The sequence below is a fragment of the Salmo trutta genome, chromosome 12 (assembly GCF_901001165.1).
Source record: "Salmo trutta chromosome 12, fSalTru1.1, whole genome shotgun sequence".
NCBI lineage: Eukaryota > Metazoa > Chordata > Actinopteri > Salmoniformes > Salmonidae > Salmo > Salmo trutta.
In genome coordinates this window covers 2,835,935-2,852,730 of record NC_042968.1, presented here as the reverse complement: position 1 = coordinate 2,852,730, position 16,796 = coordinate 2,835,935, and the positions used below count along the sequence as shown (strand labels likewise).

At 43.7% G+C, this 16,796-nt stretch overlaps 1 protein-coding gene across 2 annotated transcripts in view; it reads right to left on the bottom strand.

The window, feature by feature from the left end:
• Positions 1-260: 260 nt before the first annotated feature.
• The window catches only part of LOC115202807 (molybdenum cofactor biosynthesis protein 1), a 44,296-nt gene continuing 27,760 nt past the window's right edge, over positions 261-16,796 (bottom strand). For both annotated transcript variants that reach the window (XM_029766843.1, XM_029766844.1), the window contains 2 exons: positions 2,782-2,844; positions 261-1,806 (listed from right to left, as the gene is read on the bottom strand). In XM_029766843.1, the coding sequence (XP_029622703.1) occupies positions 2,789-2,844 (56 nt within the window). In that variant the 3' untranslated portion in view covers positions 261-1,806; positions 2,782-2,788. The remainder of the gene's footprint in view (positions 1,807-2,781; positions 2,845-16,796) is intronic.

The window sequence follows — 16,796 nt, the reverse complement described above, 5'->3', positions numbered from 1 at the left end:
TTTGTTTATTCCATGTGTAACTCTGTATTGTTGTATGTATCGAATTGCTATGCTTTATCTTGGCCAGGTCGCAGTTGCAAATGAGAACTTGTTCTCAACCAGCCTACCTGGTTAAATGAAGGTGAAATAAAATAAAAAACATAAAAAAGGTCTATGGAGTTTAAGCTTAAGATGGACTTCATCAGTGGATGACTTGCAGTAAAGCATTTCCTGATCCTCTAAAAAATGTGAGATTCTGAAAGGAGATGTACCATGCAGGGTTGGGTGCTCAATTACATTTTTTATTCAGTCAACTTGGGAAATGTAGTTATCAAATCACCACCTGTGTTAAACCAACTAAATAAAAAAAATAGTATAGATCAGGTAAACGTTCGACCAAAACAACCACGCATGTGTTCCCCCTATGGTCATAGATCCAGAATTTCTGCAATGGCGTAAATCAAAATATTGGCTATTGTTTGTGTAATTCACACTGCTGGGGTAAAAATCTGAGTATAATGCTTGTAAACCCCAATACATGTTCATGGCATCGTCACCAATCAATTGCATTACACTTAAAAACGACTAATTACCACCACCGATTTCTATATGGCATGCTATGCTACCAGTTCACACAAGCATTTAGTTCTAAACCCGAAAAGAACAACTTCTAGATATCATACAGCAAAAACATCAAAATATATCCAAATCAGATTTTAGTTACCACATTGTGGGCCTGTTATTAAATATAAATCATGATGGATTTGATGAATATCCACTTTGTTAGATATGGTCTGCATTCCATTGATCCCTTTACCGTATGTACTGACCCCCAAACCTGGTGCTGTGGAGATCATTTTCCAGTTAGTGGTTAGGGCTCACGGTGGAAGTCCTTTTTCCCGCTCATCTAGCTTGATGTCTGTGATGATGTTGTGACTCACCACCTTGCACATGACGTAAAGCGTCAACGTTGCCACTGCGACCGCAGTCAGCGTATCCATCTCCACGCTGGTACGGCCTGTGATATGGGCAGCAAAGCTGGATGAGTGCGCCCATGTTGCCTGCGTCACCCTTGGCTAAATGGTTGTTCCGGAGCAGGTGGAAGGCAGTGGGGCCCAGGTGACTGGTAGCTGTGGTGCTTCGACGTGTGGGGGATTTGCTGCACACATCCACCATGGAGGCTTGGCTTTAAGCGTCTGTGTGGGTCAGTTGGGCAGTGGTGGTGTTGTCCGGCTTGGGGGAGTCAGAGGAATTTGCGCCCGCCCCCAAGTGCGCTGTTTGAGTTTGGCTTGGAGGTCATCTCTGGAGGTTTGTCTGTGGCACTGCCTTATGCTATGCTGTCTTAGGTGGGCCCTGTTTTAGCATTTCTCAGTAGTGTGCAAAGGGAGGGAATCTCATGGGTCCTTGTAGAGGCATTCTTTATTAAGTTTGGATTCCTGGCCTGTGACTCAATGCATTTGTGTGCATGTCAGAATCAGCAGCCTTGATTTGAGAAAGTCATCAAGTCATCAATCCCATATTCTCTGGGACTACACTAGAGCCAGCTGCACCACTGTAAAGGATTCTTTTGACAATATGGAACCACTGAGGGCTCCTTCCACACTGGTGGGTTCCCGAACAGCTGACATCAGGCAGCACTGTTAAAACTGTGGAGCCTGAATGGCATGATACATCTTTACTGGGTTGGCCACTTCCACTTCTGGATTGGTACAGTTGGAGGGCAATAGCTGAGGTGAGGATCGCAGGATCTGGGACATAGACGAGGGGGAGAGGACCACTGGCAGACTCTGGACTTGGGCAGGGACAGGGGCCTTTGGGGTGTCGTGTCTGAGAGACATGGATGAAATTAAGATTAGGGTTTAGGGAGACAACAAAAAATAAAAAAACAGTATTGCAATATTATCATTATTGCATTATCATTGCTGCCATTCGATCAGTAATTTAATTAAAAAAGTTGCAACATGATTTAGAGGTCAAAAAGGCCTCGATCCAAGAAGAGGATTATGGTTTCCCATTTTGTACGCCAGAATAATACGATGCAGCTGGAATCACCACTCAGAGGTCGCTTCTGTGGGTTCATGGGCAGTGCCATTGAGGGCTTTCGCCATTTAGGGAGAAGTCTGGGTGGGACTTGCTAAGCAGGAGGGGTCAGCCAATGAATTATACTCCTTTGCAAACATTCCATCAAAGATGGTGGATAAATTCAGATGAACGACTCAAGACGTTTACCATGTACATTTTTTTCAAGGCTCATGTAAGTGGGCATTCCCTCTCTCCCAGTTCCTCCATAATCTCTGGCATGTTCATATGAGAGAGGGAACTGCTGGCTCTGGTCTACTTATTGTCCATCCCCGTTCGCCCTCACGCGACCAGAAAATATGTGCCGGTGAGATGTCTCCTTTCCATGCCCCAGAGAAGGTGGAGGAGGTCTCGCTTTCTTTACCGTCACTGATTCCATTAACTGCAAGTGGCAGTAAATCACCTATCTTGGCTTTATACCGGTTCAGACTATACACACTCCAGCACAGTAGGTAGTGGAATGCAGCTTTTCAGTTTATTAATACACTCATAGAAGTAGAAAAATCAGAAATGGACTACTTTAAAATTGAGATTTAATCACAGAAGCAGCCTTGTACAACTATGGGTTCACTTAATCAAATTCAATCAAATGGACTGAGGGTACAAGATTAGAAGGAGAGCGAAGATCAGAGAGTGGGAGCAAAGGAGAGAGAGAGGGGGGGTGAAAAGGAGGGAGGGGTAGAGGTGAGAAAGAGGGGAAGCGAATGAGTGAGTGTTACGTACAGCCGCGTCATCCACCGATGAGGATCATGGGTCTGTTCTTCATCTGGGAGATGCTGAACATGCCTGTGGGGAGGGACGGGGAGAAAGAGTGAGTTTGTGAGGACTTCAATGGAAAAGGCGGGCAAGATGGAAGAAAAAAAAGAAAAAATAAACAAAGTCCCATTCTACATTTCAACCTGTCTGAAAAAAACTAAATGTGAGGACTTTGGAGCCCCTGGGATCCTTTACAAGAGAATACACACAAAGTTTGGACACACCTTCTCATTCAAGGATTTCTTTATTTTTACTATTTTCTACATTGTAGAATAATATCGAAAACATCAACACTATGAAATAACACATATGGAATCATGTGGTAAGGAAAAAAGTTGAAAACAAATCAAAATATATTTAATAATTGTAGATTCTTCAAAGTAGCCACCCTTTGCCTTGACAGCTTTACCTACTCTTGGCATTCTCTCAACCAGCTTCAACTGGAATGCTTTTCCAACAGTCTTGAAGGAGTTCCCACATATGCTGAGCATTTGTTTTCTGCTTTTCCTTCACTCTGCGGTCAAACTCATCCCAAACCATCTCAATTGGGTTGAGGTCGGGTGATTGTGGAGGCCAGGTAATTTGTTGCAGCACTATCACCCTCCTTCTTGGTCAAATAGCCCTTACACAGCCTGGTGATGTGTTGGGTCATTGTCCTGTTGAAAAACAAATGATAGTCCCACTAAGCGCAAACCAGATGGGATGGCGTATCGCTGCAGAATACTGAGGTAGCCATGCTGGTTAAGTGTGCCTTGAATTCTAAATCAATCACTCAGTGTCACCAGCAAAGCACCCCCACACCACCTCCTCCATGCTTCACGGTGGGAACCACACATGCGAAGATCATCCATTCACCTATTCGGCGTCTCAAAAAGGACATGGTGGTTGAAACCAACAATCTGAAATTTGGACTCAGACCAAAAGGACAGCTTTTCACCGGTCTAATGTCCATTGCCTGGGTTTCTTGGCCCAAGCAAATCACTTCTTCTTATTGGTGTGCTTTATTGGTGGTTTCTTTGCAGCACTTCGACCACGAAGGCCTGATTCACGCAGTCTCCTCTGAACAGTTGATGTTGAGATGTGTCTGTTACTTGAACTCTGAAGCTTTTATTTGGGCAGCAATTTGAGGCTAGTAACACTAATGAACTTATCTTCTGCAGCAGAGGTAACTCTGGGTCTTCCTTTACTGTGCCAGCCCCCATGCGAGCCAGTTTCATCATAGTGCTTGATGGTTTTTGCTACTGTACTTGAAGAAACGTTCAAAGTTCTTGAAATTTTCCAGATTGACTGAACATCATGTCTTAAGGTAATGATGTAATGTTATTTCTCTTTGCTTATTTGAGCTGTTCTTGACATATGGACTTGGTCTTTTACCAAATAGGGCTACCTTCTGTATACTACCCCTACCTTGTTACAACACAACTGATTGGCTCAAACTAAATCTAAGGATTTCAAATGACTGGGACTACAGATATGAATCTGTTGGTCACAGATACCTTAAAAAAAAAGTAGGGGCGTGGATTACAAAACCAGTCAGTATCTGGTGTGACCATGTGCCTCATGCAGTGCGAAATGTCCTTTGCATTGAATTGATCGGGCTGTTAATTGTGGCCTGTGGAATGTTGTCCCACTGGATATTGGAACACAATGTTGTAGATGTCGATCCAGAGCATCCCAAAGGGGCTCAATGGGTGACATGTCTGGTGAGTATGCAGGCCATGGAAGAACTGGGACATTTTCAGCATTCAAGAATTGGTGTACAGATCCTTGCGAAATGGGGCCATCATGCTGAAAAATGATGGTGGCGGATGAATGGCATAGCAATGGGCCTCAGGATCTCGTCACGGTATCTCTATGCATTCAAATTGCCCTCGATAAAATGCAATTGTGTTCATTGTCCGTAGCTTATGCCTGCCTATACTATAACCCTACCATGGGGCACTCTGCTCACAACGTTGACATCAGCAAATCGTTCGCCCACGCGACGCCATCTGTCCGGTACAGTTGAAACCAGAATTAATCTGTGAAGAGCACACTTATTCAGCGTGCCAGTGGACATCGTGAGCATTTGCCCACTGAAGTTGGTTACAACGCCGAACTGCAGTCAGGTCAAGACCTAGGAGGGGACTACAAGCACGCAGATGAGCTTCCCTGAAATGGTTTCGGACAGTTTGTGCAGAAATTATTCTGTAGGGGTGGCTGGTCTCAGACGATCCCGCAGGTGAAGAAGCTGGATGTGGAGGTCCTGAGCTGGCGTGGTTACAAGTGGTCTGCGGTTGGGAGGCCGGTTAGACGTTCCGCCACATTCTCTAAAACAACCTAACATTCAATTCTCTGGCAACAGCTCTAGTGGACATTCCTGTAGTCAGCATGCCAATTGCTCCCTCAAAACATCTGTGGCATTGTGTTGTGACAAAACTGCAGATTTTAGAGTGGCCTTTTATTGTCCACAGCACATGGTGCACATGTGTAATGATCATGCTGTGTAATCATCTTCTTGATATGCCACACCTGTCAGGTGGATGGATTATCTTGGCAAAGGAAAAATGCTCACTAACAGGGATGTAAACTAATTCTGAGAGAAAAGCTTTTTGTGCGTATGGAACATTTCTAGGATCTTTTATTTCAGTTCATGAAATATGAGACCAAAACTTTACGTAGCGTTTTATATTTTTTGTTCAGTATAAATCAGTGTGTGATCGAACCCTCTGTGATTAGGGTGCTGTTCTGATGCCAATGAAACGCACTGAGCTATAGAAAAGGATCCAATTCGATAGCACCGTTGGCGACATTTCAAGCTAGCTTAAGGCATTCTTATCTCTGTTACACACACCCCTTCAACTCGATCCCCAGCTGTCGAGCTGAGCCCACTGTGGACCTGAGTCACAGCACCAGTATAACCGGCATCACTGTGCTAGCTTAGCACATAGTGCTGCCTCCCTGAACTTGCTTCTGACTGGGCTTGAACCAGGGTCCTCTACCTCGCCAACACACATGACAACCCACTTAACAACATACGAACTGATTGAGCTATATAAAATTATCCAATTTGATAGCACTATTAGTGACATTTCAAGCAGTCTGGAGTAAGCTTACAGCATATTACGATCTCTTTTGTGCAGACAAAATATCTATAATAGCACAACCGTTGTTTCGAATATGTAAGAGGCCTTAAAGTCTGTGTTATTCAAATTACAGTTTTTCACTAATCAGCAATTGCTGGGAATGATGTCTGATGTCCTATTGCTAACTGAGTCTACTTTTAAAGGGCTGTTGGGTTGAAATTTGAAATGCATGCTACACCAGAAGTTAATGGTTATATGTAGGAATATATAATGGTGGGGTCAATGGAGGTTGGATAAGAGCCAGGAGAATGTTACTAAGTAAGGGAAAAGGCAATCACATGGTTGCGGTCACTGATGAGGGTGGATTAGTGAAAAATGGGGGCCGAGGTCAGATCAGGTCACATGAAGGAAGAAGGAACAGTTTATTACCCACATCACTTAACTTCCTGACTAGCAACAAGGATGTAATGTTTAGAGAAAAGGAGGAAACGCCATCTAATGGGTGGTATAAATACTGGTGTTGGTGGAAACATGTCTGTCTTTTTAGCTGTTTGACCCACTGGGTGAATAAACTTAGTTTGAGCTATTCCTAGTTGTCCGTTAGGTTCTAATTAAACAGAGTTAAAACTAACAGTTGGCGCTGTGAGCACGGTTCACCGCGATTTACAGTTAAACTAGAGTCTGAATCAGTGAAACAGGAGCCGGCACCAGAAACAAGGTAGGCACAGTTTCTACACCTGTTAACACTTATTGACATATTGGGGTGATGAGAATCATAGACTGAACAATTATAGGATACGGACCTAGAAAGCCTAAGTTTATTCAGTAGGCCCATTGTGTAATGGTCGTAAATATATGGTGTCGGGTAGGTATCGAGTGGAGCTAGTTCTCTGCGATATCCATGAGTGACACTATGGTGTAGGGTAAGCCCCGTGCAGGATAGGTCCCTAGTGTGGGTATTGTCGTGTCTTTGGGGCACCATTAAACTGAAGACATGTGTATCAAATAACTCCCTGTAATTATTATTACGCGATTAAACTGATTAATCGTTTAACTGTAATTAACTAGATCGGGGCACCAAGGAAAATATTCAGATTAAAGTTATAATTTTCCTAATATAACTTTCCTATATTATCTGACCGATTATCTTCTGGTTTAAATGGTGTATTCTTTACCTCGTCAGTCTCATTCCAAACGTCGTAAATTGTTGTTATCTGCATGTACCCAGTCTTCACTAAGTCATCCATACATCAATTGTCTTAAAATCATTTATTTACTAAACTAAGTAATTCACAGAAAGCATACAAAACAGTAGTTATCATTACAAGGAAAATGGTGGAGGAATGCGCCCTAGTGGGCTAAACCGGCATGGCGGCTTTTTAAACAAAGGGTCATAAAAGGGCAGCTGAGGAGGCACAACAGAGTTGATAAATATTAACAATTGATATGCTAATCCTTTGCACATGAATACTCACTCATTCGGGAACAATTGCAATCAATATATATTTACGCTCAGTGTATCGTCGTGATCCTTGTTGGAGAGTTTTTGTCCTGTTGGAGAGTTTTTGTCCGCGTTCTCTCTCTCTCGGTTAGAATGGATCTTTCAAAGCGACATTCATTAGCGTCGTTATAGAATGGATGTTTCGTCGGTCTTCGCGTTCAATGATACCGAATTCTAGCTGCAGACTAGTACTTAATATCAAAAACGTGTTATTATTCTGTATCGATAGTTTAACCACGTTGGTTAAAGTTCAGTAGAGGAATGCATGGTCAAACCTATTGGCCAACTCGTAATGGAGTGGAGGCCTGGTCTGAAGAAAGTAATTATGGATGGGGCTTATATACTGAACGTGACAAGCTGTCACATGACGCCTTGTCCTGTCTGTGTCCCTGGGGGCGTGCCGATGACTGAGTTAAGCTTTGTACAGAAATAAAATTCTATCACATTAACATCAGTACATAGCATCTCAACGTATTCCAAATAGCTTTATCCTTATTAATACATTTTATACAACCATTTAGATGCAAGTCCCATAGCTGAGGCTATTATATAAACATTATTATGGTAATATGGCAATATTGTCTCTCCTGAGCTCCATAAAATTGTACCAAGCGGGCCAGTTCGTAGCTGGATTCTTCACCGATCTTTTATACCTTCTCCAGAACATAAATGTTGTTTGGTTCTCCAATTCTGTGAGGTGGAAGAATCCTTTGTTCTCTCCATGAAAACATTTCTGTCTCAAAACTGGGCTATGAGGCAGGACATTCTCCTTTGGAATTTTACGACTGCCTTCACACAGCCTTGTGTCAGAAGTATAGAGGTCGGGGGATGGTGTATAGAAAACCCAGAGGGCAACGTCATGACAGTATTCACCTGCAAGATCTGTAAGAGGGACGAAAGTCCCAGCCGCATTGGCCGTGAGGCAATAGAGTATGTGGATAGTGATAAAATGTTGCCTATAAGTACATGAGGAGAGCCACATTCCTGGTTAGAAAAGCAAGAAGATATTCTAACGTTGTTAAACATGATTTGTGTGGATTAACAGTCGCAATAAAGAGAGAGGTTGGTTTATGCCCAGTGGTATAAAGTATTTTAGTAAAAATACTTGAAAGTACTACTTTAGTAGTTTTTAGGGTATCTGTACTTTACTATTTATATTAACCCAAACTTTAACTTCACTACATTCCTAAAGAAAATTATGTACTTTTTTCTCCATACATTTTCCCTGACACCCAAAAGTACTCATTACATTTTGAATGCTTACCAGGACAGGAAAACGGTCCAATTCACACACTTATCAAGTTAACATCCCTGGTCATCCCTACTGCCTCTGATCTGGCAGACTCACTAAACACATGCTTCATTTGTAAATTATGTCTGAGTGTTGGAGCATGACCCTATTAAGGCATCTTCACTTTTAAGACATCATGAGTATGAAAATTGGGTACTTTTTCCACCACTGTTTATGCCCTATTGGGGCATAATGTGGAAATAGGAAGATAGTGAATATTTTGGTAATGTGTGTTGTCAACACAGTGATATCTGAGGTGTAACACTGATGGGTTCTGGGTTCTACTTTAAATGTTGTTAATTATCAGGTATCTATCCGATTTAAATATTGAGTGCCATAGTCTGGTTTCTATGCCAGAAGTTAATGATTATCTGTAGGTGGAGTGTATATGGTGGAGTCAATTAACCTTGGAATGTACTGAGTAAAGGAAAGGTAATCACATGTTGACAGGCACTGAGGGAGAGATGTGGTTTAGTGAGGAATGGGGGGCCAAGGTCAGGTCACATTAAGGGAGAAGGAACAGTTTTTTGCCCGTATCACTTAACTTCCTGCCTAGTAATAAAGATGTCATGTTTAGAGAGAAGGAGGAGACCCCACCCAAATTGGGGTATATAAACTATTTTTCAGGACCCTGTCTTCAAAGATAATTTGTAAAAATCCAAATAACTTCACAGATCTTCATTGTAAAGGGTTTAAACAGTTTCCCATGCTTGTTCAATGAACCATAAACAATTAATGAACATGCACCTGTGGAACAGTCGTTAAGACGCTAACAGCTTACAGACGGTAGGCAATTAAGGTCACAGTTATGAAAACTTAGGACCCTAAAGAGGCCTTTCTACTGACTCTGAAAAACACCAAAAGAAAGATGCCCAGGTTCCCTGCTCATCTGCATGAACATGCCTTAGGCATGCTGCAAGGAGGCATGAGGACTGCAGATGTGGCCAGGGCAAAAAATTGCAATGTCCGTACTGTGAGAAGCTTAAGACAGCGCTACAGGGAGACAGGACAGACAGCTGATCGTCCTCACAGTGGCAGACCACGTGTAACACACCTGCACAGGATCGGTACATCCGAACATCACACCTGCGGGACAGGTACAGGATGGCAACAACAACTGCCCGAGTTACACCAGGAATGCACAATCCCTACATCAGTGCTCAAACTGTCCGCAATAGGCTGAGAGAGGCTGGACTGAGGGCTTGTAGGCATGTTGTAAGGCAGGTCCTCACCAGACATCACCAGCAACATCACCTTTGGGCACAAACCCACCGTCGCTGGACCAGACAGGACTGGCAAAAAATGCTCTTCACTGACGAGTCGCGGTATTGTCTCACCAGGGTTGATGGTCGGATTTGCGTTTATCGCGTTACACCGAACCCTGTACTCTGGAGCGGGATCGATTTGGAGGTGGAGGGTCAGTCATGGTCTGGGGTGGTGTGTCACAGCATCATCGGACTGAGCTTGTTGTCATTGCAGGCAATCTCAACACTGTGTTACAGGGAAGACATACTCCTCCCTCATGTGGTACTCTTCCTGCACGCTCATCCTGACATGACCCTCCAGCATGACAATGCCACCAGCCATGCTGCTCGTTCTGTGTGTGATTTCCTGCAAGACAGGAATGTCAGTGTTCTGCCATGGCCAGCGATGAGCCCGGATATCAATCCCATTGAGCATGTCTGGGACCTGTTGGATCGGAGGGCTAGGGCCATTCCCCCCAGAAATGTCCGGGAACTTGCCTTGGTGGAAGTGGGGTAACATCTCACAGCAAGAACTGGCAAATCTGGTGCAGTCCATGAGGAGGAGATGCATTTTGAGTGATTGACAGTCCTTAGTGCTTCACGTTGAGTCTTTCTAAATTTGGGTTGGATAATTTATCAAATGTTTAAATTATGGTTTGGAAAGGAGCAAAAGGAGGAGAGCACAAAGTGAGGGGACGGTGCACTGTCTAGGGAGGGTTTTCCTTCCTTCAAACCTCATCTTTTAGTGTCCTCCGAGAGGGAGGCTAGAGAACCCACTAGATGATAGTTTGAGCTAAGCATGAGGTACTTGATAGTAGGGGTTTAGTTTTACCATGTTATCACAATCCTAATGTTAAAGTGGCCTCTGGCCTGCTCGCCTCCCTACCTCGCCTCCCTACCTCTGCGGAAGCACAGTTCCCACTCAGCCCAGTCAGTCAAAACTGTTCGCTGCTCTGGCACCCCAATGGTGGAACAAGCTCCCTCACGACGCCAGGACAGCGGAGTCAATCACCACCTTCCGGAGACACCTGAAACCCCACCTCTTTAAGGAATACCTGGGATAAGATAAAATAATCCTTCTAACACCCCCCCCCCCCAAAAAAAGATAGATGTACTATTGTAAAGTGGTTGTTCCACTGGATATCATAAGGTGAATACACCAATTTGTAAGTCACTCTGAATAAGAGCGTCAGCTAAATGACGTAAATGTAAAGTGCATCAATACATATGGCGACACAGTACAATTAATTACGTGCAAGGCTCAGTCTGTCTTGCTTTGACACCCGAGAATGAAGGAAACTAGCATCCCATTGGCATAAAACAGAATGGATGGAAGGTTCTTTCCCCAGTCTCATTGGCATTAAGGGTGGTTATTCTCTTCCCTGTTCAAGTCAATATGTTTTCTAAGTGTCGTGGAACATCAGAATGCTCATTGTTCCAGAGGGATTGTTGGAAATTGACTTGAATGTTTTAGTATGTTTATAATTATATAAAAGTGGAGAAGCAGTAGTGACTAACGTGTTATGGGTTAGATGGAATGATTAATGTGCAAATGTATTTGTGGCCGGAAGCAAGGTACATGCAGGGCATGTGTTTGAGACAGAATGTTTACATAAGGGTGTTTAGCTGCAGAGTCTGACAGGACCAACATCAGTGTATTCGTAGAGTCCCAAAAACCAAGGCGTTAACATTACAGGGAATTGGGAATGCAGAATTTCATATGACGGCCGGATATTTGTGTGGCTAATAAATGAAGGAAGTGGTTAAGAGTCTCTGGGGAATGATACCACTCCTCTATGTATATTGTTACAGGAGATAGCTTGTAAGAGATGGAGGACAGCTAACTGTGCACAATAGAGAGACTACTATGAAGTTAAACTGAATGTCACACATACCCAGATCATGGTGAGAGTAGCAGAGATAGTGTTGTCATTTCAGACACTATTGTCAACTTTCAATGGGGGGTTCGTCAAAGAAGGTACAAAGCTTAAAAGAAAAGTCACAGATCCCTGTATACAGGAGGCCACATCACCGAAGGGGAAGTTTGCTGTAATAATAGCATCACATCTCCTGCAGAGTGTGATTAAGAAACATGTGACTCAGAGTTTTGTAAGGTTGGACACTCTTCCAACGCTACTAATATCTCCCCCAATCATAACAGCCAGCTAACACTTGACATATCTATCAGAAGATTGGGACCGAGTGACGGTAAACGGAAAGTGTCAGAAGGTGGCTGCTTATCAACCGTTGGGACCCAAAGGTTACACTGTAATGAGGGTGTTCACAAAGGGTTGGGGTGAACAGGACATGGCTTGGGTGGTTGATGTCCTTGATGATCTTTTTGGCCTTCCTGTGACATAGGATGCTGTAGGTGTCCTGGAGGGCACGCAGTTTGCCCCCGGTGATGCGCTGGACAACCGCACCACCCTCTGGAGAGACCAGTGGTTGTGGGCGGTGCAGTTGCCATACCAGGCGGTGATACAGCCATTCAGAATGCTCTCAAATGTGCATCTGTAAAAGTTTCTGAGGTAGGGAGAACCTGAAAGATTCAGTTCTAGATCTATCAGTTTACCACAAAGGCAATAGGAGAGCAGGAGACAGATTCAATGCAATAGCTATTCTCACAGTCGCAGTAGGGACAGTAGCTGAAGGATGCTATAGTAACAGCACGGAACTGGACTATAGCGCAAATTAGGAGTATTTTGAAGTATGCAGTGTTAGTAGTAGCAGGGGTTACCTTGGTAGCATTGTTGGGATATCTTCTGAGGGCATTGATGTTGAAACGTATAATACCAGTCAAAAGTTTGGACACACCTACCTCATTTTGTCTATTTTCTACATTGTAGAATAATAGTGAAGACATCAAAACTATGAAATAACACATATGGAATCATGTAGTAACCAACAAAAGTGTTAAACCAAAAACATATTTTATATTTGAGATTCTTCAAAGTAGCCACCCTTAGCCTTGATGACAGCTTTGCATTCTCTCAACTAGCTTCATGAGGTAGTCATCTGGAATACATTTCAATTAACAGTTGTGCCTTGTTATAAGTTAATTTATGGAATGTCTTTCCTTCTTCATGTGTTTGAGCCAATCAGCTGTGACAAGGTAGGGGTGGTATACAGAAGATGTACAGAAGATGGTCCTATTTGGTAAAATACCAAGTCCATATTATGGTAAGAACAGCTCATATCAGCAAAGACAAACGACAGTCCATCATTACTAAGACATGAAGGTCAGTCAATTCGGAAAATGTCAAGAACTGAAAGTTTCTTCAAGTGCAGTAGCAAAAACCATCAAGCGCTATAATGAAACTGGCTGTCATAAGGACCTCCACAGGAAAGGAAGACCCAGTTACCTCTGCTGCAGAGGATAAATTCATTAGTTACCTCAGAAATTGCAGCCCAAATAAATGCTTCAGAGCAAGTAACAGGCATCAACGTCAACTATTCAGAGACTGCGTGAATCAGGCCTTCAGGGTCGAATTTCTGCAACAACAAAAAAACACTACAAAAGGACACCAATAAGATGAAGAGACTTGATTGGGCCAAGACACACGAGCAATGGACATTAGACCGGTGGAAATCTGTCCTTTGGTCTGATGAGTCAAAATGTTAGATTTTTGGTTCCAACCGCTGTGTCTGAGATGCAGAGTGGTGAACGGATGATCTTCACATGTGGTTCCCACCTTGAAGCATGGAGGAGGTGTGATGGTGTGGGGGTGCTTTGCTGGTGACACGGTTACTGATTTATTTGGGATTCAAAGCACACTTAACCAGCATGGCTACCATAGCATTCTGCAGCAATACACCATCCCATCTGGTTTTTGCTTAGTGGGATTATCACTGGTTTTTCAACAGGACAATGATCCAACACACCTTCAGGCTGTGTAAGAGTTTTTTGAACAAGAAGGAGGGTGATAGTGCTGCATCAGATCACCCGACCTTAACCAAATTGAGATGGTTTGGGATGAGCTGGACCGCAGATTGAAGGAAAAACAGCCAACAAGTGCTCAGTATATGTGGGAACTTCAAGACTGTTGGAAAAGCATTCCAGGTGAAGCTGGTTGAGAGAATGCCAAGCGTGTGCAAAGCTGTCATCAAGTTAAAGGGTGGCTACTTTGAAGAATCAAAAATATTTATTTGTTTAACACTTTTTTGGTTCCTACATGATTCCATGCGTGTTATTTCAGAGTTTTGATGTCTTCACTATTATTCTACAATGTATAAAATTGTAAAAATTAAAGAAAAACCCTGGAACGAGTAGGTGTGTCCAAGCTTTTGACTGGTACTGGCCACCACACATGTATACTGCTCAAAAAAATAAAGGGAACACTTAAAACAACACATCCTAGATCTGAATGAAAGAAATAATCTTATTAAATACTTTTTTCTTTACATAGTTGAATGTGCTGACAACAAAATCACCAAAAAATTATCAATGGAAATCCAATTTATCAACCCATGGAGGTCTGGATTTGGAGTCACACTCAAAATTAAAGTGGAAAACCACACTACAGGCTGATCCAACTTTGATGTAATGTCCTTAAAACAAGTCAAAATGAGGCTCAGTAGTGTGTGTGGCCTCCACGTGCCTGTATGACCGCCCTACAACGCCTGGGCATGCTCCTGATGAGGTGGCGGATGGTCTCCTGAGGGATCTCCTCTCAGACCTGGACTAAAGCATCCGCCAACTCCTGGACAGTCTGTGGTGCAACGTGGCGTTGGTGGATGGAGCGAGACATGATGTCCCAGCTGTGCTCAATTGGATTCAGGTCTGGGGAACGGGCGGGCCAGTCCACAGCATCAATGCCTTCCTCTTGCAGGAACTGCTGACACACTCCAGCCACATGAGGTCTAGCATTGTCTTGCATTAGGAGGAACCCAGGGTCAACCGCACCAGCATATGGTCTCACAAGGGGTCTGAGGATCTCATCTCGGTACCTAATGGCAGTCAGGCTACCTCTGGCGAGCACATGGAGGGCTGTGCGGCCCCCCAAAGAAATGCCACCCCACACCATGACTGACCCACCGCCAAACCGGTCATGCTGGAGGATGTTGCAGGCAGCAGAACGTTCTCCACGACGTCTCCAGACTGTCACGTCTGTCACGTGCTCAGTGTGAACCTGCTTTCATCTGTGAAGAGCACAGTGCGCCAGTGGCAAATTTGCCAATCTTGGTGTTCTCTGGCAAATGCCAAACGTCCTGCACGGTGTTGGGCTGTAAGCACAACCCCCACCTGTGGACGTCGGGCCCTCATACCACCCTCATGGAGTCTGTTTCTGACCGTTTGAACAGACACATGCACATTTGTGGCCTGCTGGAGGTCATTTGCAGGGCTCTGGCAGTGCTTCTCCTGCTCCTCCTTGCACAAAGGCGGAGGTAGCGGTCCTGCTGCTGGGTTATTGCCCTCCTACGGCCTCCTCCACGTCTCCTGATGTACTGGCCTGTCTCCTGGTAGCGCCTCCATGCTCTGGACACTACGCTGACAGACACAGCAAACCTTCTTGCCACAGCTCGCATTGATGTGCCATCCTGGATGAGCTGCACTACCTGAGCCACCTGTGTTGGGTTGTAGACTCCGTCTCATGCTACCACTAGGGTGAAAGCACCGCCAGCATTCAAAAGTGACGGAAGCATAGGAACTGAGAAGTGGTCTGTGGTCCCCACCTGCAGAACCACTCCTTTATTGGGGGTGTGTTGCTAATTGCCTATCATTTCCACCTGTTGTCTATTCCATTTGCACAACAGCATGTGAAATTTATTGTCAATCAGTGTTGCTTCCTAAGTGGACAGTTTGATTTCACAGAAGTGTGATTGACTTGGAGTTGCATTGTGCTGTTTAATAAGTGTTCCCTTTATTTTTTTGAGCAGTGTATATTGGGTGGCCATGGAGGAAGAAGGAGATTGGGAGCGAAGTGAAAATGACATGGCATGGGAACACCTCTTGGAACCTGTTGCTGGACAGGGCAAAGACATGAAAGCATGATCTTTTTAGGGCCTTCATTTTTGTTGAACCCAGCAGAAAATTATCCCGAAGCCAGAGTCAGGCGAAGAGATAGTGGGAATCATCATGTTATCTAACTTTGGTTCGTCTTTGCATATGTAATTATGCATAGCTTAGCACATTATTAATACTTGTTATGTTGTGTGTTTCTTTTTGCTTTTAAAGTTTTGTGCTATCACTCTCTTAGGAACCAGAAGGAGGAAAGAGAAAGTCAAAACTTCAGCTGAAATGTCATTACCAGTGTACATGGTGTACATAGTGTAATTATAGATCAGAGGCCATAAGTCTCAGTGGTGTAAATATATTAACTGAATGTAAATAATTTCAACGTTTTTGATGGTGAACAGTATGGGAATTACTATTAAAATAGGAGGGACTGTTGGGTTGTAATTTGAAATACATGCTACACCAGAAGTTAATGGTTATATGTAGGAATATATAATGGTGGGGTCAATGGAGGTTGGATAAGAGCCAGGATAATGTTACTAAGTAAGGGAAAAGGCAACCACATGGTTGCGGTCACTGATGAGGGTGGATAAGTGAGGAATGGGGGCCGAGGTCAGATCAGGTCACATGAAGGGAGAAGGAACAGTTTATTACTCACATCACTTAACTTCCTGACAAGCAACAAAGATGTAGTGGTTAGAGAAAAGGAGGAGACTGTCTAACAGGGGGTATATATACTGGTGCTTTGTCTTTTCAGCTGTTTGACTCATTGGGTGAATTAACTTGGTTTGAGCTTTTTTATTTAGTTGTCCGTTAGGTTCTAATTAAACAGAGTTAAAACTAACCGTGCATTATACGAGTAGTAATAAACCTGGGGCAGCAGATAGTCTAGTGGTTAGAGCATTGGGCCAGTAACTGAAACATC